We start from the raw sequence: 26323 nt of genomic DNA, 5'->3' as shown, positions 1-26323 counted from the left end.
ATTTAAGCATTGGAAATTCATGAGATAAACATAAAAGGACTGATTTTTTTTCCCCCCCGTGTTACTCCTATTCTGCCAACAGAATCCAGACACCACCATTGCAGCAACCTTCTGCCACTTACTTTCATGAAGCTTCTGTTCTGTATTAAAAAGATCTAAGGACCTTCTGCTCCATGTCAGTTCACTAAGCCTAGCATCTTGATATCTGAAGCTCTTGAACAACAGAGCAAGAAGTCGTGTAGTTAACCCAGATGGCAGCCGTTTGATATGCAGTGTAGTTGTTATGACACAGAACAAATCTGAGGCTTTTCCTCCTTAAATTGACATTTCTGTAATGGAACAATTAAAATCGGATTCATAACAAGACAGCTCTGCCAAAAAGAAGACCACTGGAAAGAAAAAAATAAAAACCAACAAAACCCTAAAAAAAAATCACAGTTTTCAAGACTTGTTCACCTACACGGACATTGAATTTACACAGATATGTCAAAACAAAGAAATACCATGTAGCTGACACAAGAAAAAATCAAGTGGTCCCTAGTGCATTATTTAGACCTTAAAGTGCTAAGGGAGTTTAATATAAAAAAAAAAAAAAAAAAGATTGTACCAAAGCAGCTACTAAGGTCCAAACATGAGAGACTACTTTGAAATAAAACGTCAAAGAACATACAAAATACTTAAAATCTAAGTCAGTCTCTAACACCTGTAGCTTAAAAAAAAATTGTAAACTGACATTAAATTCTATAGCAGCTATCAGCTTAGCCAATGGCTAGGAATTGAAAAAGAGATCTCTGTAGCCAAGCATTCAAGATCTCTATCTGTGACATCTTAAAATAAACTTCACCTTGGTTGCATAATTTTGCAACTTTGATCTTTAATAGATCGCCACAAAAAGGAACAGTAAACACATGCTTACCAAGGCATTACTTATATTTACACTAAGAAGCTTTCCATACCAAGGACATGGGCATGTGAAGATTTGCTACAGCAAAGCTACGAATTTTAACTGCAGACTACTGAACTAGATGTACTAACCTCTTCCTAACAATGCTTTTGCTTTCAGCCAGCTCAAATCCAAAACTACAAACATGGAGGTGGCAAGAACTTCATGAAGAAAAGTCAAGTTCCCACTTCGGAAACCTTTTTTTCTGTTAATCAAGTGAAGGAATCTTTTGTTGTTGCCTTTGTTTTCTTCCTCCCCTTTCTCAGATCTGATTTAAAGGACTATCTCTTGGACTAAAATGGCAAAGGCACCACTTTATAATAGAGTCCAGGCAACCAGCTGAGAGAAAGCAGTGTCCAAAGACATTCGGAAAAATAAGAGCGTTTTTAAGCAGAACCTAAATTTTGCTTTGTCTCTGAGTTGTTGATGGAGAATACTACAGAAAAGACAGAGCTGATATTCCAGAAAGGAAAAGGTTTAAAGCTATATAGGGAAACTAAGCTGGTAACTGAAACGTATTTCTTTCCATTCCTCTCTTGACAAATCATCTTTGAGATATGCAACAGCAAAAAACTTACTTGTGCTTGCCAGAAAACTGGGTAGACTTTCCAAGAAAGCTGATGAACACTGATGATTTGTTCATAAATGGAATAAAACAACAAAAAATATAAACCTCAAAATTAAAAACATGTCTTTCACACATTCCAATACAATACGCTGATATGTCTTAGGAAAAAAGAGAAGGTGTGTGGTTAACATGTTTGAGCCTAGAAACTCAGATTTTGTTTTCAGTTCTGTCACAGTTCCTGTATGACTTTGAAAAGGTTGTTCCCTTTAGGGTTTGGCTTCCTCATCTACGAAGCTGTGAACAGATTTCATCTCCATTGTGGTCAGTGACACTCCTTAATGTTTGTGAAGTGTTTTGAAATTCTTGCCCTAACTGTATTGTTTTCCAAAGGAGACCTTTCTACTGACTCATGGACAAACACCAAATTAAACATGACTACAAGTACAAATGGTTTACCCTAATGCTAAGTTTCAAATAAGTTAAGGAACAACATAAAATCACTTAAACACAAGTATTAAAAAACAAAACAAAACAAAACAAAAGCCCTATATCAAATGTGAAGTATCTAGAAATTGTGATATGAAAGAGAAGACTCTCATATCATCTCTTCCCCACATTAAAGAGAACAAGGATGCAGGAGCATCATCAAAGTGAAGAAGCTTAAGATATTACAGTCATCCAATTTTCTGCAATAAGGATCATATAACTAAGTCAAAACAGACACTGTATCACATCTCTCTCTAGCCTGCGAGAGGTTATAGCCAAACAAAATGTTGTCCAGTCCATTCTCAGTCTGACAGAATCAAACTATGTATTAACAGTGAATCAAGTTCTAGACACATACTCATTTTGCACCATGATCTTCCAAAAAGAAAAACATACTTTGCGAGTTAGTAAGACTGCTTTCCAAATCACACAGTATTTAGTATTTCCATTGGTGTTGCACATGTGGTGACTGTGTGATAAAGAGTAGATACTAAGGAACCGTGAATCTCAGCATTCATGCATGAAGTTCATGCTAGAAAGAAGTCTGCAATGGTTAAAATAATTACCGATATAAAATATAATTTAAACATCAGCAGTCTTCTATTTACACCAGTGTCCTACAAAATGTATTTTAGGTATTTTGAAGAGTTATTTTTCTAAATCTTCTCCTAAAAATTTCCCTAAAAAAAAACTTTCCTAAATCTTCCTGACCCACTCCAGGACTTCAGTGTCTGGGGAAAAAAATAATATTGTCAAAAACTCTTCTACAGACAAGCAAGTCTGTTCTAAAGTGTGTAAGATTTACCCTTGAGTTTCAATTAACTGCAGAATATACTTTCAAGGTAATTTATCATTTCACATATATTAGAAGAGGAGATATCTGCCGTGACCCTCTGTTATATATAGAAACTTCAAACTATTCTGTCCAGATACGAACATTGACATATGTTGAATTAATGCGTCTTTCTCCTAATGAGAAAAAGTCTCAAATCACAAAGCTGAGTGCAACAACCCAAAATGATAGTACCTGATGGAGACACAGGGGCAGTATCTTTGAATCCATCTGCTCAACCTCTTCACGGAGCAAAGAGAAAAGGGACTGCAACGTTTGGTTTTGTTCTTTTTGGTGAGAATGTTCATTTGCTTCAACAGCACCTTCAGCACGCACTGAATCTGTACGTGTAACAAGAGTATTTTCCTCTTTGATTCCTGTGGTTCCCGCTGAAGGAACTCCTTTAAAAAGAACAAGTATTTAGGTTAGGAATTCAAAATGTCAAGTTGCATTTTTAGGAAATTTCAATACAATAGCTGTGAATAAAAAGCTAGGATCTTAAATAACAGTTCTGCACATAAATAAAATATTGGCCTTGTCAAAGCTAGCTGCAATAGGTCTGTCTTACTGTCAGCTCACCTACCTGAAAAGACAGACACACAACAGCTGTTCTTGTACACTACTATCTGGGATCCAACTTTAACTTCGGATGAAAAAACACCTAGCCTAAACTGTTTGATAGTGATTAAAGGAGACCAGGATGACCTAAAAAAAAGCATTGTGGCTGATGTTACATTTTTTGCAACACAGTTTTGCTCAGATGGGACAAAAGAAGAACAAATGAACAGCAGGCAGCAGATAGGCAGGGAGCAGTTTGTGTGATGAGCAGGGGTTCTGGTGGTGGCCACCTGAGCCAGGAGTGTGCCTGCTAGTTGGCTGGGACCAACCGGGGATGCACAGAGAGGCTGTCCTGGGTAGGTCAGGAGAAAGTGAATGAGGTTCTTGGTCGGTCCCTTCATGCCTGCTAAGGAGCTTGTAGCCCCAGAGAAGGAAAGGTTCCTGCTGGGAAAGTGAATTTAACCTCCCTCAGATGATCACACGGCATCTCCTCATGGTTATGACAGGATCTTAAAGGACAGAAACAAGTAGATGATGACAGTGGGAATTCTACTGTGGAAGACACACACGCAGGAGGATCGTACTGCTGGGTGAAAAGGAAAACACCCCCAAGTAGCCAGGCTATTTATTTGGGAGTCCAGGAGATGAACTACTAGCCATGATCCCTGTTGGTACCAATGAAACAAGGAAACGTGAACTGAATTGAACCACCAGAACTTCCTGATAGGCCAAAAACCAGGACCTCCATGGTACACTCCCTCCCAGTTCACTGTTGCCTGCCTATTTTTAGAGAAGCAAAAAAGGTGGGCACGCAGGTGAAGGACCATGTATTTTAACAGAGTAAAAATACTACAGGTAAAAATTTTCTGGGTGCAAATCCCTGTTTTCTTCTAGAAATGAAAAGTGGCCAGCACATGGGAGGAGAGGTTCTTGAAGGACTGGAAGCAAAGGTAGGGCCTGATGCTTCCTTTTGAAAATGGAAAAAAGTCAGTGGTGGGATACTCCAGGGTGACAGGGACTATCATGGACCATTTTTAACTCAGTATCTTCACTTCCTTCTCCAAGTCAAAGACGGTCGATGAAATCTCAAGCTGTGCAAAAAAACTGTACTAACGTCTTTGGAACCAAGGTGAAGAAGTTCAGAAGGACCTCAAAAACTTGAGCAGGCAAGAAGGTGGCAGATGAGATGCAGTGTAGGTAAAAGTAATTCTGTGAGAATTATCTAAACTATTGCCTGTAAAATTCCAGTTTCATAACCAGATGAAAAAAAGTCAGGAAAGACCTTGGAGTCATTGTTGGCAGCTCTATGGAATCATCAGCCGATGTGCAGCATGTGCCAAAAGAAAAACCAACAAAACGTTGGACACAACCAGAGAGGCTGCTGAGAACAAAACACAAGATATGATTTTGCTGACTTGCACTGCCAGCATTTTGGCAGCACAGTTCCCATCTTTTATCTCAAGACAGGTATACAGGATTAACAGCAAGTACAGAGAACAACTGAAATGATCAAAACTGAGTAAATTAGGAGTTAGGGTGCATCAGGAAAAACTATTACATCTAGACTCTTCATGTAGGAGAAAAGAAAGACGAGTGGGGACAGGATAGAGACTTGTGAGGTAGAGAAGGTGGGACAAGCTGAATGGACTGTCTTGTGTTGATTAAACCAGCACATGAGAGTAGGTGCTTACCCAGAATCAACTAGAGTTGATTCCTCCAATTCATGAACAATTTATATTAAAAAAAATAAAATCTGTCCTATAAATGTATCAAATTCAGTGCATTTTTATGAAAAGAAAATGGGTAACAAATATAACAAATAAGTAAGTAAAGAAAAAATAAAAAAAATAATGCCACTCACAGCTCCATAGATATTTTTAGTCACCAAATATGTTTGTGAAATTAAAAATTTATTGAAGTTATCTTCTCGATTAGTTCGACAACATATAAAAAGCATCCTGCATAGATGATACATACACCAAGACGCCAAGAAGTGCACAATAAAAAATTTTAACTCAAGTTATGATGAGTATGTTATTCCTGAACTACACCCATTTTCTGGAAATCATGTTATCAGTTAAAAGCAGGATGCATGGGGACACTGTGTCAAGCTAACCTACTCCCAGCAATAAGCATCTCTTCTTGGAACCATCACTCTGGTGCTGTTTCAGCAGCTTGAGCACTCAGCTGTTTCAGACTCCCTTGTGTTCACTGAAACCCTGCAGCGATGATTCAGGTTCGAGATTTAGGGCTTAAGAAAGGCATTGACTTGTCTGCTGAAGGCTCTACTGTTCTATTTTTGGTTATTTACAAACTCTTTATTGTAAACTATCCAGGTCAGGAGCAGTAATAATCTCTGTGGGTGGCTGTTTCTGCAGGGCTTATTGCCAGACAAAATACGGGTGTAATTTAATAGTGCTTTTTCAATATTAATGTACATCTCTGCTCTTCAAGTATTTATTTGCACTTACTGTGGGCCAAAAGCAACAGGAGGCATAAATGGATGCAAGATGCAAACAAGAAGGTGTTTTTAGTGATGGAATGAAGGCTGTATTTAAAGAGACAAGTGTCTGTTCAGCACATGGTCATGAAATAAGAAGAGGGCCCAAGTATTTTAGCAAACCTTTCTCTGGAAAAAAACATCACTTCAAACTGCACTTGATTAAGGAGTTGATAAACACCCATCACATCAAAACACGAAACACGCACAATGGCAACCATCACAAAAAACAACTTCAGTTTAATGTTATTTTGGTATCGTTGCTCTAATACATAGTTCATACACTGCATATTGTTCCTATATATAGTTGAGCTGTCACCCACCGGGAATCCAGTTCTGCCCTCAACTTACTACACTGAAGTTGAAACACATTGGAGCCATTCAGGATCATTCAAAACCCAGGACAGCATTTGTGCCTTGGTAACTACAAAACCAAGAATGTTTCTCGTGGCAACAGCACTTAGGAATATAATTTTATCATAAAAGTTTTATGGGACAAGATCCCACTTTATCTATGTATTCTCCACATTCTTAAAAAGGACACACACCACCACTTCTTCATCGAACTCAATCTTACTGTCTAAAGCAGATTTGGAAAAAAAAAAAAAAAAAAAAAAAAACATGACAAAAGGCAGTTATCTTATGTATATGTCTGATATTTAAAGAAACAAAGATTTTTTTTTCCCACTTTGCAAAACATAAACACTGAAAAGCTCACTCTTCCATTCTAGAGCGGAACCAAATCCTTTGTGAAAAATTTTTTCTCCTATGTGAAGAAAAGCAAACAAACCAAAAAACATGACCAAACAGAAGATATCACCTCTTCAGTGGTGAGAGCACTCATTTGGAATATGGCAAATACCTAAGTTGAAGTCCCTGACCTGCCAGACTCGCGAAGTTTTAACTGACATCTTCTGTGCCCAACTGGGAGTGCCAACAATTCCTAAGACAAGGGGAGATGCAAACTTTCTCATAAGTTTTCTAAAAGCTCACTGAAGCAGCCCCGTGTCTGAACAAAATTCCAACTTCGACAGACCTTCTGAATGGAAATAACAAATGCATTCTTCCATGTCTCACTTATGCTTTTGTCAGTACTTCCAGTATATGAAATCAAGATGTTCTTCCCACCTGCTTGGAAACGTCAGATGTGCAAGTATGTAGTATTTGCTACCAATTCAAGCTATCAAAATAAACTTACAGAACTGTCCTCTATTTTTCAATTCAACTTTAATTTTCGTATTTGATAACATCAGTTTTGTCTCTCAACAGTAACAGAAGTTTCTAGTACAGAACATTATTTATTTTTTTAAAAACATTTTTGGTACTCTGGTTCAGACTGAGTCATTCAAGAACCATAAAAAAATACCATCACCCTGTAGTATTTAAGTATTCTGAAAATACCTAATTTTTAAGAGATTATTATTATATTTTTTAAGACAAGAGTATCGGGGGGAACATCATTAAAGATCAAACTACAGCAGATCAAGCCCAAAATCTTGTTTAGCACAGCAAACAGGTAAAATGACTCTGCTTGACTGTCCATAAAATGCGACCAGTTTATGTTCATGTGTTTAGTTTGCTGCAACACCAAATCCATCCCAACCGCTTCACTTTCTCTCCCGTCTTTATGCTACTTCATGAAACAAGTTGAATAATTACAGGAAAACTGTGTGTTGCAGAATTTAACACCAGGAAAAGCAATCAAGTGCAAGACACCATGCTACTATCTTCATGAATTACACAGTGTGATTCTACAACATGAAGTTACCAATTATGCCAGGGATGACCTTTCAGAAAAAGACTAAATTATTTGCAGGGAACAGGGATAATTTGAGATCCACATTTATAAAAATACACTGAGGCAGATGATGCTCCATGAATCACCATCTCTATCACACTCTAGCAAGTACAATTCACTACAAGGAATCCAAGGATGAATAATCACCAAGGTTTAAATTGGTCCATTTATAGTTACATCACATCTTTGATCGCCAGTGGCCTCGGATATATTTATTCAAAACTATTATTAGTGTACAAGAAGAATGGGAGAAACAACTCAAGTCAGGCGGCAAATTCACTGGAAACCATTGGGTTCTGTCAATCCTCACCCAGGAAGCTCCTGAATGGGCAATTTCGGGTGGCAAGGAGAAGACACTACCAAACACCTCTCCTCACCTTCTCCTTGTAACTCTTATTTAGCAGTCCTCTACTGACCACTGTGAGAAGCAGGACATTCAACAAGATGGATCTTCAACTGCTACAGTAAATCCTGCATCTCTGCCACTGATTGTAGAAGCTAGGATAATTGTAGCTCCTACACGTTGCAAATATATACAGAAACATAACAGTCAAATACTTGTAGTTGTTTACACCTCATAAGAAAATATTCAGAGGGTTTCAAACACTCTGCAAGTGGCAGTACTCGCTCTTTCTTCTGAAGTAAAAACGTGTGTTCAGAGTGGGATAGTGACTTCTCTAGTGATTGCCAATCTTCTGCTGCGCAAGTCCCGAAAAAATAGAAGGTAGGTTTCCATACTCCAAGTTCACTCCCTTAGATACCAGCAAGTGACTAGATACAGACGTGTTATTTAAGTCAAACATCAGCTTTTCCAGATTTTTTTTTTAACACTTAACAGCGACAGGAACAGGTTTGCTTATATAAGAAGAGAGGACGATTCATAACACTCTTCTATATCTATGAGTCAAAGCCAGCTCATCCATGATTTTTCAATAGTTAAAAATAAAAATTAAAAAATATCACCGTAATACATGTCCTGCAAGTATTCAGTCTGAGATTCTAACTGGATTGTGTAACTCTCTGCTGTCACCCATTCAGTGATTTTCCTCTGTTTGATTATTCTCTCTCTGAATTGGTATAACGCACAGAAAGCTGGTTTGGTTCTTTATGTAGAGGGACACTAGAGGAATACTCAAGAAATAGTTAAAATAGCTGATGTTAAAAATGAAAAAGGAAGGTTCTCACTAAAATAAAGACATCTGCAACATCAAGAAATTGTGACAGTCACTGCACTGTGTGAAAACAGGAGAACCACCATGCGATGATAACTAGAAAGCTTAATGGAAATTAACCCATAGTCCATGGGAAACAAGATGTAATTTTGTATTTTGATCTTCCTACTGTAACGATCCAGGTTCTTTATTAATAAGTAGTTAGCGTTTGTTCACAGGGATTCTATTTTTATTCCCAACAAAACTCCTTAAACTTTGCAGGCAGGATATTCTTCCCTGTTGTGGTATGCTGCATCTCTAGGTTTTTCAGGAAGTTTTCTTTATTTCAGCTTTCTGCCTTAGAACTCCCATCTACCGTGCACAGCTGTTTCTGTGGTACTTCTGCATCTGTTGATTGCATTTATCATCAAGAATACAAGCTAGCGGAAAGAGAATACGGGCAAAGCATAACTTTCAGTGTTTGGATAAATTTATTTATTCCTCCCTCTCACCATACTTCAGACACTTCTGTCCACAGATCTATATTACATTTCATCAGCTTTTTTTTTATTTTATTTTTTATTATTCCACTACTAGTCCTCAATTACTTCTTCCAATCCCTCTTTTATTTTACTTATCTTTTTATACATGAGATCTACAATTGAAAGACATACTCACTGATTTTCTTCATTATTTATGGACAAATCATTCTCCTTGTGACGACAGATTTCAGTATCCTCTAATCTTTACTAGAAAACATATTTTTTCTCTTCTAGATCTTGCCTGTATGTACAAGATATGGAACACAAACTTCCTTCCTTTTCCTTTCTTTACCTATTTTGCAGTCCCTTTAGATCATCATCATTTAGCAGAAATAGGCCATAGAAGAATTCTGGCAAGAAAATTGTATTTTAAAACTACCTACTTTAAACTGTCAAATTCCCCATCTTCCCAATCCTTAGAAGAAAAAAATACATGGAAAAAAAAAAAAAAAGGAGTGACTCAGTTATTCCAAGTAAGTTTTGAAAAGATACCAATGGGATGAAATACACTGATTTTAATTAATATATTTGCAGCACTATGACACATAAGATATATGATTTATGGCATAATCCTAATATGCATAACGATGCAGACAAATCTTACTCATTCAAAAAGGGAATGAACATCTCAAATAAGAACATGTAATAAACTTTTACATCTTCCTTACCGAATTCAGATCCAAAAGATATAAAGGAGAAGTAACATGAAAAATTGGGAGAAACATATCTGTTGAGTGTCTCATTACCTGAAATGCAAATTCTAGCACTATGTATCAAGCTTTAAACAACCTACATAAATTCTGATGGGAGCAGGCCAAAATCAAGATATTTGGTACTCATACCAAGATGTCAAATCATGACTCTATATCAAGACACCAAAATCTTGCACTTCAACACCTAAAATAAACCAAAACATACTGCCTGAATTTCTGGCCATTCTGATTTGGAAGTCAGCCCAGTTTCCATACTGAAACTCTGCACCTCCCTCTACTCATCCTTCATCAGTGTGTTCCAAGTGTTACATAGCTCACTAATTCAAATACAGACAATGAAAACTTCTAGAATTGAATCTGATTTGGTACTATTAACACTCTAAAACATATTTTTAGTGAAACATGAAAATAATTACTGTGGCACCTACAATAGAACTTGCTTACCACTTCACAGTTTTATTATTTTAAGTAAACAGAATAAAAACATGTTTTTTAGAAAGTACCTTTGGATTTTTTTCCAGAGCTTCTTTTGCTTCTTGGACTTCTTTTTCCACCTTGCTGCTTTTCTATAACAGGCTTTTCCTCCAGCTGGGGGTCCATATGGACATTTACAGATGTCCTTTCAGTCTCCCTTTCCTTACAGCTTGGGGTACAGTCTCCACTGTCCATATTCTCATTATTGTTGATGCTGTCCTGCTCACCTTTGTCCTGCCTTCCCATAGCAGTTCTACTACTGGTCAGAACCTCATTCCCATCATTGTCAAGTTGATTTTCATTTTCATCAGGTGAAGAAACCAAATACGAAGCCAAACTTTCCACCCTATAGTCATCCTGAAGATTGTCTTTGGAGTCTATTTGTAGATCATTTGGTGGAAATTCTCTGTCATCCATTAGAGCGTTACTTGTTGAACCACTTAATTCCTCTCCAGATCGTTTTAGACCTAAAATATAAAACCAGAAGAAGCATTTATAATACATATTATGACAGATGAATAAGCTTGTGCTTAATTCCAGAAAATAAAGAATCACATTAGCTAAGTAATATAGTTTAACAGTATGGGGAAATTGTTTCCAATAGTTGCCCCATTATAAGTTTCCATCCCATTGCTCCATTCTAAGTTCTAAAACAAAGCATAGCTACATACTAAAAGCTATCTGTGAACTTGCGTTTTTATCCAGTTACAGTTGGTTCCAGTTAAATGGCCAGTAGCACAGCTGATCTTCACAACAGTGCTCACAGTGCTATAACTGAGGCAACAAGGAAAACACAAAGATAAACAAAAGCCACCACCTCCGTTTAAACCCATGGCTAAAATAAAAGCATTCTTATTACATAAGATCATAGTTTGCCTGAAAAAAACACAACACACAAACCAAGACAGGAAGGAATGGAAGCTGAACTGTCATTTCTGTCAGTCACAGTACCACGGCAAACATGCAGATAGGTTAACTCTTTTACAAGAATTAGATGCAAATAAAACCTGTTTATTGACTCAAATTGTCACTTCATTTTCAAGAGAACATTCAACATGTCTTCAGTACACACACAAGCAGATGGTTTGTTAATAAAAAAACAAGATTAACTCCTCGAGATTAACTCCCCTTGTCCTTATGGGGGACTTCAACTTGCCGGACCTTAACTGGGAGTGCCACACGGCTGACACGAGCAAGTCCAGGAGGTTCATGAAGCACCTAGATGATAACTTCTTGGTACAGGTGCTAACGGAGCCAACTAGGAAAGGTGCCCTCCTAGACCTGTTGCTAGAAAACAGAGAGGGTCTGGTGGGAGATGTGGTGATTGGTGGCCGCCTCGGTCATAGCGACCATGAAGTGGTTGAGTTCAAAATTTATGGTGACAGAAGGAAAAGTGCCACCAAAACCTCATCCCTAGATATGGGGAAAGCGGACTTCAGGCTGCTCAGGGAACTAGTCAGTAAGGTCCCCTGGGAAACTGCTCTTGAAGGCCTCGATGTCCACCAGTGCTGGTCACTCTTTAAGCGATGCCTCCTAGAAGCACAAGATAAGGCAATTCCAAAATATCGCAAGTCAGGCAGGCGGGGCAGGAGGCCGGCGTGGCTGACCAGGAACGTTCTAATGGAGATTAGGTGGAAACAGAGAGTGTTTCGCTACTGGAAGGAGGGCCAGGCGTCATGGAAAGAATACAGGGATGCTGTTCGTGTTTGTAGGGAGAAAGTTCGAGTGGCCAAAGCACAGCTAGAGTTGAAGCTGGCTGTGTCTGTGAGAGAAAATAAAAAGGGTTTTTTTAGATATGTAAATGGAAAAAGGAGAACTAAAGAATACATAGGGCCGCTCCTTGATAGGGAAGGTCTCCTCACAGACAATGACGTAGGCAAAGCAGAGACGCTTAACGCCTTCTTTGCCTCTGTCTTCAATGCCGATGATGGGCTTCGGGACCCAGGGTGCCCTGAGCTGGAGGACCGGGACGGTGGGGATGACAAACTCCCAATTGACCCTGAACGTGTGCGGGATTTGCTACTCCACCTGGATCCCTACAAGTCCATGGGTCCGGATGGGATTCATCCCCGGGTGCTGAAAGAGCTGGCGGATGTCATCGCGGAACCTCTATCAATTATTTTTCAACGATCCTGGGAATTTGGAGAGGTCCCGGTAGACTGGAAGCTGGCAAATGTTGTGCCAATTTTCAAGAAGGGTCAGAAAGAAGACCCTAGCAATTACAGGCCTGTCAGTCTCACGTCAGTGCCTGGTAAAATCATGGAGAAGTTGGTTCTCGGACTTATTGAGGCGCACCTGGGGGACAAAGCAGTCATTGGTCCCAGCCAGCATGGGTTTGTGAAGGGTAGGTCCTGCCTAACTAACCTGATTTCCTTTTATGATAAGATCACCCGTATGGTGGACCAAGGGAAACCAGCTGATGTGATTTTTTTGGACTTCAGCAAGGCTTTTGACACGGTTTCCCATAGGATCCTACTGGACAAAATGTCCACCATACAGCTAAATAAAAACATCATACGATGGGTGAGCAATTGGCTAACGGGCAGGGCCCAAAGGGTTATGGTAAATGGAGCTGCGTCAGGCTGGCGGGCGGTCACCAGTGGGGTCCCTCAAGGCTCCATTTTAGGGCCGGTACTTTTCAATATTTTTATAAACGATCTGGATGTAGGAATAGAGGGTATTTTGAGCAAGTTTGCTGATGACACCAAACTTGGAGGAGTTGTGGACTCAAATGAGGGCGTAAAGGCCTTGCAGAGGGATCTGGACAGGTTGGAGAGCTGGGCGATCACCAACCGCATGAAGTTCAATAAGAGCAAGTGCCGGGTCCTGCACCTGGGACAGGGAAACCCTGGCTGCATGTACAGACTGGGCGATGAGACGCTGGAGAGCAGCCTAGAAGAGAGGGATCTGGGGGTCGTGGTAGACAGCAAGTTGAATATGAGCCAGCAGTGTGCCCTGGCAGCCAGGAGGGCCAACCGTGTCCTGGGGTGCATCAAGCACGGCATCGCTAGTAGGTCAAGGGAGGTGATTGTCCCGCTCTACTCTGCGCTGGTGCGGCCTCACCTCGAGTACTGTGTGCAGTTCTGGGCACCACAGTATAAAAAGGACATGAAACTGTTGGAAAGTGTCCAGAGGAGGGCTACGAAGATGGTGAAAGGCCTGGAGGGGAAGACGTACGAGGAACGGCTGAGGTCACTGGGCCTGTTCAGCCTGGAGAAGAGGAGGCTGAGGGGAGACCTCATCACAGTCTACAACTTCCTCGTAAGGGGTTGTCAAGAGGCAGGAGACCTTTTCTCCATTAACACTAGTGACAGGACCCGCGGGAACGGGGTTAAGCTGAGGCAGGGGAAATTTAGGCTGGACGTCAGGAGGGGGTTCTTCACAGAGAGGGTGGTTGCACACTGGAACAGGCTCCCCAGGGAAGTGGTCACTGCACCGAGCCTGTCTGAATTTAAGAAGAGACTGGACTGTGCACTTAGGCACATGGTCTGAACTTTTGGGTAGACCTGTGCGGTGTCAAGAGTTGGACTTGATGATCCTTAAGGGTCCCTTCCAACTCAGGATATTCTATGATTCTATGATTCTATGATTCTAATCCACCACCTACTCTCAATGGGGGTCAATTTTCCCTTTTAGTGAACATGCAGCTCTAATCAATGCTGCAATTAAGCACATACTTACAGGAAAAAAGGATAAGACTTAGTAGCAGAGTTATGCGGAACCTAACAGAGGACTGTAATTGTGTTTGTTGCTTTCCTCAGCTTTTGGAAGTGCAGCACTACTGCTGGTTTAACTTAGCAACTATATAGATGAAATATAATTCCATTACATACATCTAATTAGATTCATCTCACATATTTTAAATAGGAAATCCAAAAAACGGCAAGCACTCTTATATTGCAGAAGAGCTTTGACAAGCTTCCTAAGGCAGCTTCCTACCCTTTCCTTCAAAGGAAAAGGCATTTTAGGAAACCTGTTTCACCAAACTTTCCTTGGTTTTCTTCCCCAATACATACAATTGATATAACTGAAATGCATGCTTACTAGATATGTGAGATACCATTTCATTTTACTTGCTAGAATAATTCAAATTGCAGAAAAATGAAAAGATACCTTAGAGGATAAGCATTCCTATACAACCTTTACAGTTGCTAAAAGGACTGGAAGGAAGAAAATTTCACTCATCTTAGAGAAGGACTAGAAGGAGGATTCACGGAGCTACAGGCTGCTTGCCCTCACCTCAGTCCCTGGAAGATGACGTAGCAAGTAATCCCGGAAACCATTTTCAAACACGTGAAGGACAAGAAGGTCACTGAGAGTACTCAGTATGGATTTATGACAGGTAAATAGCACATAACCAACTTAATAGCCTCCAATGACATGACTGGTTCAGTGGCTGAGGAGAGAACGGTGTATGGTGTTTACCTTGACTTTAGTAACGCTTTTGACACTGTCTCGTGTAACTCCCTTATAGACAAGCATTCAAAGTATAGGCTACATAAACAGTGAAGTGAACTCAACACTGGCTGGATGGGTGAGCCCTGAGGGCTGTGATCAGCCAAATAAAGTTCAGCTGGAGGCCTGTCACGAGCCGTGTATCCTCAGGAGTTGACAGTGAGGCCAGTACTATCCTTTAATGACTATTCATTAAGTACTATTCATTAACTTCATTAATGACCTGGGTGACAAGTCAACTGGTGGTAAGCTTGCGGATGATACACCAGAGGGTTGTGCTGCCATTCACAGGGACCTCAACATGCTGGAGGGAATGGGCTGACAGGAACTCCATGCACTTCAGCAAAGGAAAATGCAAAGTCCTGCACCTGGGAAGGAATAGCCCCATGTGCTGATACAGACCAATGGCCGCCCCGCTGGAAAGCAGCCCCACAGAAATGGCACCAGGGCTTCTGGTGGGCAGCAATGGACCATGAACCAACAACGTGCATTCATGGCAAAGGAGGCCAATGGCATCTTGGGCCACATTAGGACGAGCAGGTCAAGGGAGGTGATCCTTCCTCCCTACTTAGTGCTAGTGAGACAAACCTGGAGTGCTGGGTACAGTTCAGGGCCCTATGGAAGAAATATAAGGATGTACTGAAGCAACTCCAGGACAGGGTCAAAGAGATGATTAAGGGACTGGAATATCCATCAGAGGAAGTGAGGCTGAGGGAGCTGTGACTGTTCAGCCTGAAGGCTCAGGGGAGATTTTATCAACATATGTAAATATGACAGGAGGAAGTAAAGACGAGTCAGTTTCTTCTCAGTGGTATCTAATGAAAGGACAAGATGGACACAAGCTATGTATAAGGAACACTTTTTGAACACAAAGAGAAGCTTCACCTGTATGTACAACTGAGAACTGGAACAGCTGCCCAGAACAGGCTGTAGAGCTGCCATTCTTGGAGATATTCAAAACCCAGCTGCACATAGTCCTGAGCAACCCACTCCATCTGACCTTGCTTTAAGTCAGGATGGGGGATGGACTAGAAAATCTCCAGAGATCCCTTCCAACCTTACCCATCCTACGATTCTGTGGCTGTGAGTGGTGGGATCATTAATAAGATACAGGCCACATCATGAAGCAAAAACTCCTGTATCTGCTTTTTGTACAAGGCATACAATAATTGTTAATTAAAATGTTCATATTAAAAATCAAATTCACTAATTCTGAGGGGGAAAAAAGGTATGACTCTTATGTTCCTTTCACCAACGATTCACTCAGACACTGTTCTGAAGCCAGATGTGTATGCAGAGCTGATCTAAGGAAATGGAAAGAAGGTGTCAATTCTAAAATTTTCTTCAACTTTCGTCCATTTGTAGGTTTTGCAGGGAACAAAAGGGAAGGGCACAGGACTGCAGAGGTGGAGACGCCAGCAGAGAAGCTATCCATGCCCACACGCACTCTGGCTACTGCAACTGCTGTTAGCCATCTATGCTGGCTAGCTGTTGGGCACACAGCCAGCAGAGTTTCCAGCATTAACTCTTCCTAATTGTCCACCTCTCTTTCATCACTGCTTCAGAGAGGGCTCACAGGCTTTAGTCACTCTCCATGACTGCCCTTTATACTTGTCCTAAAATTATTTCTGCTACTATTCCTGAAAAGTTTATTTATAAAGTGCTATCCTTACCGCAACATCAATTTTGCCAAGCTAACAGGTGCAAGGAAGCGCAAACACATCACTTGGGTAGTCTGCCCCTTAGCAGCACGAGTTTACTTCTCCACTCGGGTGTTCCTGGGTCACTCCACCAAGCACTGCTCTACTGGTTCTACAGGAGTGGCGAGACACCAGCAGCTTACCCTGCCCTCAGATACCACTGCAACCCACGCGTGCTCTGTAAAGGACTGTAACTTCTGGAGAGTTACAGTGACGGTGTGCCAGGTGCCCGGGGGTCTCTAAGCAGGATGTTTTAGGAGTTCCCAGTAAGGACATGGAGATGATGAGCCATAGCCAGCTGGGCAATGCAGAAGCAAACGCAGGACAACGCAGTTTCTGCTTGCTACCCGAAGGACTTGTTAGCCATTTCCAGCCATACCAGTCCAGCTAAGAACTACTGCCTGTCCTTTAGCATACACGCACCTTAAAAAAACAGTCAGTCTAGAAGACTAATGAATTGTACAAAGTGGGAAAGACGTAAATTGTGTCTGGCAACCAAACAAGAGAAATGGCTTTTCTTGAGCATAAGACAAATAAGGGATCTCAAGAGGAGATGGTTCTGCAGAACCTATCTGTTCATTAGAAGGATGCTCCTTATTCTAGCTCCTTGCCTTCAAGGAGAGTTAAACATGAAATGAAAAGTTAACAGGAGGACAGACCGCAAGAATCAGAACTAGAATATATTCTTTACAGACACCAATACAACAGTAACAATTCATAGATGGTAACTGTTCTAAATTGTTGAAAAAAATCCCAAATACCACATTAAAGGTTTACTTCTTACTCATCCCAGCAGATGAAATACTAACTATTGCTGCCCTTCCCAGCTCAAGGATTAAATGGCACTTCAGATAAAACAGGATAAAGCGAATTGCCCAAAGCCAATGAGGAATTAGCTTTTACAGCAATAATTAAAAACCAGGATGTCCTACCACTGCTCTTTTGCTCCTATCAGTAGACAACAGCTTATCCTTCCAAGAGCTAACACATGGAAAACAGAGAACTGAATGCATTTGAACAAGATGTTTCCTATTAGATTGTGCAAAATGAGGAAAAGATGCTTTTGACAAGTGGCATTTTATATAGAGGAAGCTAACTTTTTGATAGAAAATATTAAGTCATTTCCTTTCAACACAATATACGTGGCTATAATGATAGTCTCTCTCTAGCTGAGAGGCTGGAGAGCCTTTGCAGCTCATCCTGATAAACTTTTCCTGGCTTACAGTCTGAAATTAAGTATTTCTCCAAACAAAGGTAGCCTTTAAATCTACTCCTTTCTACAACCCTTGTGACTCAGAGGATGAAAATCCCTAAAGAGCTAGTTCAAAGAATTTAGAATGTCTTGCTCTTGATATTTTAACAGGATTTTCCCTCCCTGCTGCCCCCCTCCCCTCCATGTTTTCAATATTGCGGTTAATCCTTTTGACACTGCCAAGACACCAGGAAGTCACAGAAGCGCAGCTAAATCCAGTGAGAATGAACTTGAGCTCTGCCTACAAAACACAACTAGAAACACTTATTTATAAACAAAACTGGAATTAAGCCCACTAGTGATTTGAGCTATATTTAAAACACCACTCTCATGCAGTTATTCTATTTACTCTTTTGCCATTGAAATGAATTGTATGCAAAAATATATGAAGAAAAAAAAAAAAAAACACATTTGCTTCTTCCCAGGCACATCCTTCCTCCCTTCGCTATTTGTCCAAAATTGACATAAAAGCCAACACTGAGCAGAATTGTGCAGACCTGAATTAAAACGAGATGATGAATGGAAGTGCTTCAGTTTCAATTGCCACACAGATTAATGCAACTGGCATATAAAATCATGGTGATTATAGTACAAATAAAAATAGGATGGAAAATACTTGCCAAGTGGCTAAAAGGAAGTCTGAACTGAAAAAATTAGTTGGGTTTGTTTGAATACAGACAGCACGTATGTTATAGAAGTACCCTGACACTCACTTCTACTTGAAGTAAATCAGTATCAATTTTAAAAAGTCCATGCTCTTCAGTGTTTTCTTTCATGTAGGTCATATAATTTCAACAACTTTTTTAGTTGCTTGTTTTTGTATGTGCATACAGTGATTTTCTTCCATCAGTCCTTACTAAGGAAACGTTACCTTAAACAAAGCTGTTGGGATTGAACACTGAAAAAAATAAAGAACCAGGATCTTTAACCAGGATCTTTCCTGACCCGGCACAGCCAAAATTTGAAAAGGGCATTAATGAAAAAAAAAAAAAAAAAAAAAGAAAAAAAGCCTCACATAGAAATTCAGCTCCTCCATCCTGAAAAGCTAATGGTTTTTGTGAATGCTTACTGAATGTATTGCATAGTACTTTATTTACTGATCTCAAATATCTCACAGATATTCCTGAGATAATGTAACAGGTGTTAAAGGCACAGGAGGATTCACTGCACCCTACCAGACACTAATCAATTACAGATGCGTATTTTTCTTTTGTGCACAACACACACACACAATGTACACAAACAAGAACCTAGAAAGGTAAGAGTTTGAGAGGGGAAGGAACAGTGCTGCATGTGGTAACAGTTGCTCAGCCTAGAAAAGGTTGCCAAATGAATGAGCCAGCTGTCAAGAGATGTGGAATTGCCACCTTTTTAAAGAAGAAATTTGGCAACTTTTAATTTTAAAGACTGGTAAAAAGTAAATAGCACCTAGGATTAAGGGAACTTTTTTTTTTTTTTTTTTTTTTTTAAATGTTGTGTGACTTTTGCCCCTTTTATATATATTTAGTATTTTTAATATAAACATCATCTAGGACAACTAGTCCTAGAAAAAAAAAGTGCTGATACTGTTAAGAGGAAACAGGATTTTTTTTTTTAAACAATACATATTATACACATATTAGGGAGTTGTGGCTTTTGTTGCTAGATAGAAAAAGAAAAAAAGAAAAGAGCTGAAACTGGATAATTTGAAGAATGACAAAACCTTACATGCATATTTCTTTGAAGAAAAAACAAATCTGATGATCTTTCTGATAGCCAGAGTGAAGATACGTTACAGGACATTTAAATATCAGTATCTCATTTCATATTTTTAAATAAATACAAAGCAATGTGAAAACTATAACGGCCTTTCAAAATGAAAATGTGCACTGCAAATTGTTATTATTGCAACTTAATTTCTGCATAAGAGAAAGGTCATTGATCTTATTTAACGAACAATTACATTTACTTCCAAAATGAAGGTGCAATGATGGAAAAACTCTAGACAACAGAGTAACTAGTTCTTTTGAGAAAGTGCAAGAGCAATTTCTCTACTACTGCTGGCTTTTTCCATTGATCTGGAACCCAAGACATCCCTGAAGAAATGTGGAATATTATCACCAGATGGCTTCAGAGTGTCCTCATTTCATCACAGCCAAGAATAACAGGGGACGTATCAGATGCTAGAAATGTACTTGACCATCACACGATTTGCTGCAGATGGAAAGAGACAGCAGACAACGAGGGTAGGCATTTCATTCAGCTGTAATCGTCTCATAAAGCCAGACCACTTCCAGCTAGCAGAATCCTGCTCTGCACTTGTTTTATGTGCAACACATAATGGTAAGAATCCTGCTGTCCTAAAGGAGGGGAACAAATCCGGACACACTTCTGTTTCCCAGCCTGACATCCCTGCAGAAAAAACCTGCCATGCTGTGAGCACGGACTCGGTAGCAGTTTATTGCTTCACAAGGCAGTCTTATGTACAATCCCATTACTGGACAGCCTCACTACGAGAGAATCTCATTAACGTCCTTCTGCCTGTTCAGTTTGCCCAGCGTCCTGCTTTGAAATAATGTACTAGACGAAAAAAAAAATAAATCTTCCTACATGTTTTCTGCTTCCACGTCAGACACATGGTTCAGGAGGTCTCTCTCTTCAGACACGTTAAGTCTGGTACCTCCAAGAGATACAGAAGCAGGAGTGGTTTATCTAATTACACTGAATTTACAAAACATCTGAGCATGAACAGCTTGGTGATTTGGCACTTTCCGACACTGAAGTGGTATTTCTCAAGTGACAGTGGCATTTAGCAGCATGACGAACTCTTACATTTATAAACAGCAGGAATGGTGAGGTTTTGAGAGGAAGTTCCACATGCTATTTTCAACTGCGAAGCTCCCCAATCATTCTGCTTATTCACAGCTTTCGTAAACAATGATAAACATACGCTGCCAGGCATAATCTACTCTTCCACATTTACCATTACTATAAAAACATGGTTCAGACACCAGCCAAACACAAGAGATTTGTCTAGGAACAAATAATATCTGTTATTAGAACATACGACAGTTTAGATGAAAATTTCATACAAACAAGCTCTCGTTCAGCACTCAAAATGCAGTGATCAGCCTTGTAGGTCTCTGAAAAGTTTCAGGTTCCAAGCTAGGACAAACTTCACGCTTGTGTACGCTGAATGGTATGAGAACAAAATGGGACCTCATCATTTGATGGGTTAATTTTTTTAGCTTCTCTGCAGCAAAATACCCAAACATATCTCAGGTAGGGGACGTAAGGTGGTGAACAGACTGTGGTAGGAGGATGGAGAACCCTCATCACTGCAGCACCTGGTAAAACACTGGTCAGAAGTAACCTATATGTAACTGTTCCTGCCTTAGGATAAATTGATCTCCTTTGAAGCCTTATGAGCAGAAGTAATTTGCCTTTTTTCATTTTTGTATTCTCCTTCTAGTTGAACAACTCCCAGATTGCTGTTACACTTCCGAATATGTGCACAGATTTGATTACCAAGCTTAAAAAAAATTAAACTTCCCACTAGGCAAGTTCGTGCATCTTTCTCGTCTATGAGAAAAACTCATTATAAATACAGTACTAGCTGAAAAAGAAGCAAACACAAACACAGAGAGCCTCACACATACCTGCATAACAAGCACCAACCAGCGTTTTCTATCAAACAGTTCTGAACAAGAAGTTTTGGTTACCTAGCAAAAGGCCAACTAAGAGTTATCCTAAGATCTTCCTAGGATGGGTGGATGGGTACTTTTTTTTTTTTTTTGGTGAAAATCAAACAAAACCACAATCTAACTTTCTGAGAACTGACCAACTCAACTTGCTCTTACCTAAATCTTTGCTTTACCAGGACCTGAGAAAGCTGCTACACCGTAACACCTCAGAAAAGGTAGCCAAAAAAAAAAAAAAAAAAAAAAATCACACGGAGATCTAACTGTCCCACTTTCTCAGGTAACAACTTTGAACATACACAAAAAGGCAGAAATGACAGAATACAGAATACAGTCCTTCAAAATAGAGCTGCAAGAAGAACTGGGTTATTACCTAAAAATTGCCCATCTCAGGAAGCAAAGTGTTCAAGACCTTCTGTGAGTTGAATTTCATGCTGAAGTTAAATTCCATAATTTTCACCTGAGGAATAAGCAAGTTTTATAGCCCTGATCAACATCAAGATAATTGGCATGGTTAAAATATTTAATTAGGTCCTAAATCACATCAAGGCCAGAAACAACCACAAACAGAATGGAAAACTTGTCCATAAAATCTGTGAAACAAGTCTTGTCTGCGAGTGTTACATGCTTGTGGCTTCTTTGTTATCAAACCTGCAGGCCCAACTGAAGGCTAATCAAGATCAGAGCTAATTGTAAGATCTTCAATAACTCTCGTCATTAGAAGCTAAGAACACCCAGCAGCTCTAACAAACTGTTGCATCAGTCTGTTTTCTATTTGAGAGAGGAAGGATGGTTCAGCTGCCGCATAGTTCAGCATCAGATAGGAGCGAGTGAGATTGAACCCTTTCTTTGCTCTGAACCTCCCACATGAGCTGGTCACACTCCTACATTCTCTTTAATGCATTTCTGAACTGGAAATTACTGATTTATTTCGCAGGGGTATAGCAAAGATTAATACATTTAAAAAGATTGTAAAGTAGGTATTTTAGTAAAGGGCATAAGTATGGTAAAGAGATACAAAACACACATTTAACACTCAGATTTCTTGCCCTTAAATGTACACACGAGAACTTGACCACGTATTAACTTGAAGCATATGTTAAACAAATCATAGCCCCCCAAAATCACTTGCTGGTGTAACTTGATTGAAATTAATGAAGCTGCAACCACCTAACTCAGTGATGAATTTAGCCTTGATGGCTGCTTGGGTCCTCCCCTTTCCAAGGGGAAGTTATTAAGTTAACTCAATTCAGCTCTAATTGTGTAAATAGTTGCTGGCTATATGAGCCATCTCTAATAATTTGCACATGCTTTTGATTAATAGATCTTGGAGAGGTTTTCTGAAACACACAGCTTTCAACTTTTCTATTAGAATTTGGATACAAGTTTGTAATATATCAATATGTCAACAGTCAGAAATTTGTTTTAAATCACTTTTTCAGAAAATACTAGTTATCAAGACTGTTTTAAGTAGCAGTTTCCATTAAAAACAAAACACACACATGTGTTTCCATTAGAAAGTCACAAATGACACAAATATTAATAAAACATAGCGTCAGTACTGTAAGAAGACAAAAACTCATTTCATTTAAAAACCAAACCCAGATAGTTTATATGGTACCATGACAGGAAGAGAGTTACAATTGACAGAGGCATTGTGTGATTGCTATTTCATCCTTGTACTAATGATGTCACGTTTCAGCACTAAAAGATTTTTAATAGTCACTCTTGAGAAAACAGAAATCCAGATATGAAACTTAGCAACCACCACAACAATGGAGTAAGGGTAATTTTATATGCCAGCAGTAATAAAATCTTGCTGGGATCAAATGTGTAAGCTTTGCAATGTGAATGTCACTTTCTTTTATAAATACACAAATGAAAAGAGATGGCAAAATATTACTGAACAACTTACAAACTTGTAAGTTGCAGGACAGGTGTCCTCCAATACATTTATTTTGATGTAAGTGACTGAAACACAATTAACAAACAAACACCAGAACTGTGATGCCCTTACTTATTAATGTTGGTCTAAAATAATAGACCACCATGCTCTCATTTTAAGACTGGGAGCATATGATTCTAAAATTCTGTGTTTCAGTCAGTAGGACAGAACCCCAAAACCTCCATTACCAATTTCAACATTGTTTCAATGACTTATTCCTCAAGTGAGCTTAAAAATCTTCCTAACAGATGCTGATATTGCAAAGATAAATATCCAGATTATTCATTTACTTATTTATAATCCCAAAGTTATTTTGAATTAATCTCTATTTGCCCAGTAGTATAATATTTAAAAAAAACAAAACACACACACTCACAAAAACCATAAAACCTAATCCACAGACAGAGAAAAGCAGTGTTAAAACTCAGATTGCAAGGTTACACATTAGCCATCCAGTTAGGAGAGAGGGCACAGCTTATTGGAACAACCACAGAAAAAAACTTCATGTTCCTAGGCAACTCTATTCCTAACAAAATCAAACGTGTAACCCACCAAAGTTTGTATACAGAAATACTTGACAATAACACCATTCATCCTCTACACTCCCCTTGTAAGTCAGCAATGTATTTTCAAAGACATCACAGTTAAACAATAAGAAGATAAATAAGTTTAGAAAAAGAATGAAAAAGATGTTAACATGAAAAACCCTTGAGCAAGACTGCATTGCCAGAGTATTCAAAATAGACTTACGAAAGCGTACACATACACACACAAACAGGGGTGAGTGAATCTGAGAGTGTGCAGAATGTGCTGATGTGTATGTATCAAAATTCAATGAAGAGGAATTCTGAGAGAAGTAAACAGAAGACACGCTTATTGGAATGTTTTACTGCTGTCTACAAAGGTTTTAATAGCACTTTTTTGCATGCGCACAAAAAAATATTTGCAGTACTTTTACTGCTGCTGAAAGATGCCAGATTGATAGCCCTAGGGACTGAGTTTCGCTGTATACACAGACAGATATAGCACAGAGTGAGAAGGTTGTACCCCTGCCAAAACGCTTTACAATACACAGCTTATGCAACAGTCTTCACACCACAGAACCCTTGCTTCTCCTCTGAAAATGTTAAAAAATATTGCTGCTTAGTGTTCATTATAAGGCAAAATAAGATGGGGACACTGCTATTAACATCTGCAGGGCCAGAATTCAAGCCATCAGCTCATTTTAAACGTTTATTTTTGTGCTGAATGGCTCTGTTGTTAGCTGTGAACTTTGCTGTGCTGTTTGACAGGCTGGAAAGTCAAACTGCACCTGGTATGAAAACAGTTTAGTATTAAATAGAATGTTATTACAGCAGAAAAGAATGCAAAGGAAGAGTGGCTTAACAAAGTTTTTTCAAATAAGCTTATGGTCACATACATGAGCATACACCTAGTGCTCAGAAATGACCTCAAAGAACACAGCACTTAATAGCTTCACTTAACTGGCGCTCTCCAGTGATCTGCACATTTGATCTAGGGCATTTTTAAAAGACAATAATTTCCTATTAATAAGGTTTTAAGTGTTGCTAATACTAGGCTGGAAGCTACACTGTCATATGGAGCAGGCAGGCTTCCAAGGAACCTTGGACTACTGCTTTCCTTACTACTAATAGTTTAGCCAAACACCAAAAAAAAACCAAAACAAAACAACAAATCCAAGAGCCTAGCTGTTTTTCACCATCAACAGATTACACATAAAATAGAAATAAGTCCAGGTTTATAGAGCACAATGGGTCTAAATGCAATTTACTGACCTCATTATAAAGAATGATTTTCATTTAGCAGGAAGATTTCTGATACAACCACAGGGTTGTAACTACTCTGCATCTCAAATCAGATTGTGGCACAGGATTAAAAGCTACTTTAGCCCTTGGGACTTCTATTGTGTGCTTATGTGGGCTTGCAACAGAGGGACAGTGTAACAGGGGAATAGGACAAAACAATGAGGCTACTCAATGATTTAAAAAAAAAAATCTTCTTACAGGAATACTTCCAAACTTTTGATCATATTTTGCCACCTTCTGAGTGTAAACACTTACAGAGCTTTTGAGGAAATCTCTTATAGCTCTTCTCCTTGGTCACCATCCATAGTATTACAACAAGATTAATGAAATACACTGAATAAAACTCAAGTGCAAACAGTGACTCTGTGACATTCTGCATCTCAGCAAGGCACAGAATGGCTTCTGTCAATTCAACCATACAGCAAGTTACTTCCTTTTCATACTATTGAAGATAACGTATTTAAGGGATTCTTCCACCTTATTTTCTGAACATCAGTTCTATTGCAGGCCTTTCTTTAAAATTAGCACCAGAGACACTGTTTGGTAACAGGTGAGCTTTTCAATATATGCATAATTTAAGTAAGGAACAATCAACATTGACAGTAGATTTTAAGATCAAATTTTCCAATGATGCAATTGGAAATGCAAATACGATATGGTGAATAAAACACAAAGATAAAGAGTTTCTAAAACAATACTAGCAAACTTGATCTGTATTCTGAGCCAAAGAGGAGCATCTAATGACAAGTATCACCACCAAGACAAGAAAAATTAAGATCTTGAAAATTTCTATTCACGTACCTTTCGTTTATGTGCAAGACAGAAATTCTATTGAATTTGTACAGAAAATGAAGTATGGGCGTACAGTTTCAAAAATGGAGATCAAGATGTATATACTAT

At 39.2% G+C, this 26323-nt stretch overlaps 1 protein-coding gene across 3 annotated transcripts in view; it reads right to left on the bottom strand.

The window, feature by feature from the left end:
• The window catches only part of CNST (consortin, connexin sorting protein), a 57007-nt gene that overhangs the window by 28809 nt on the left and 1875 nt on the right, over positions 1-26323 (bottom strand). For 2 of the 3 annotated variants that reach the window (XM_084512209.1, XM_084512210.1), the window contains exons 3-4: positions 10595-11032; positions 3025-3230 (exon numbers count right to left, since the gene is read on the bottom strand). In XM_084512209.1, the coding sequence (XP_084368335.1) occupies positions 3025-3230; positions 10595-10982 (594 nt within the window). In that variant the 5' untranslated portion in view covers positions 10983-11032. Of the gene's footprint in view, positions 1-3024; positions 3231-10594; positions 11033-11236; positions 11339-26323 lie in introns of those variants that run through there. The other variant, XM_084512211.1, reaches the window with a different exon arrangement.

This window comes from Aythya ferina, assembly GCF_964211825.1.
Source record: "Aythya ferina genome assembly, chromosome: 3".
Classification (NCBI taxonomy): Eukaryota; Metazoa; Chordata; class Aves; order Anseriformes; family Anatidae; genus Aythya; species Aythya ferina.
The sequence above is the reverse complement of the archived record's forward strand: the minus strand, read 5'-3'. Positions and strand labels throughout refer to the sequence as shown.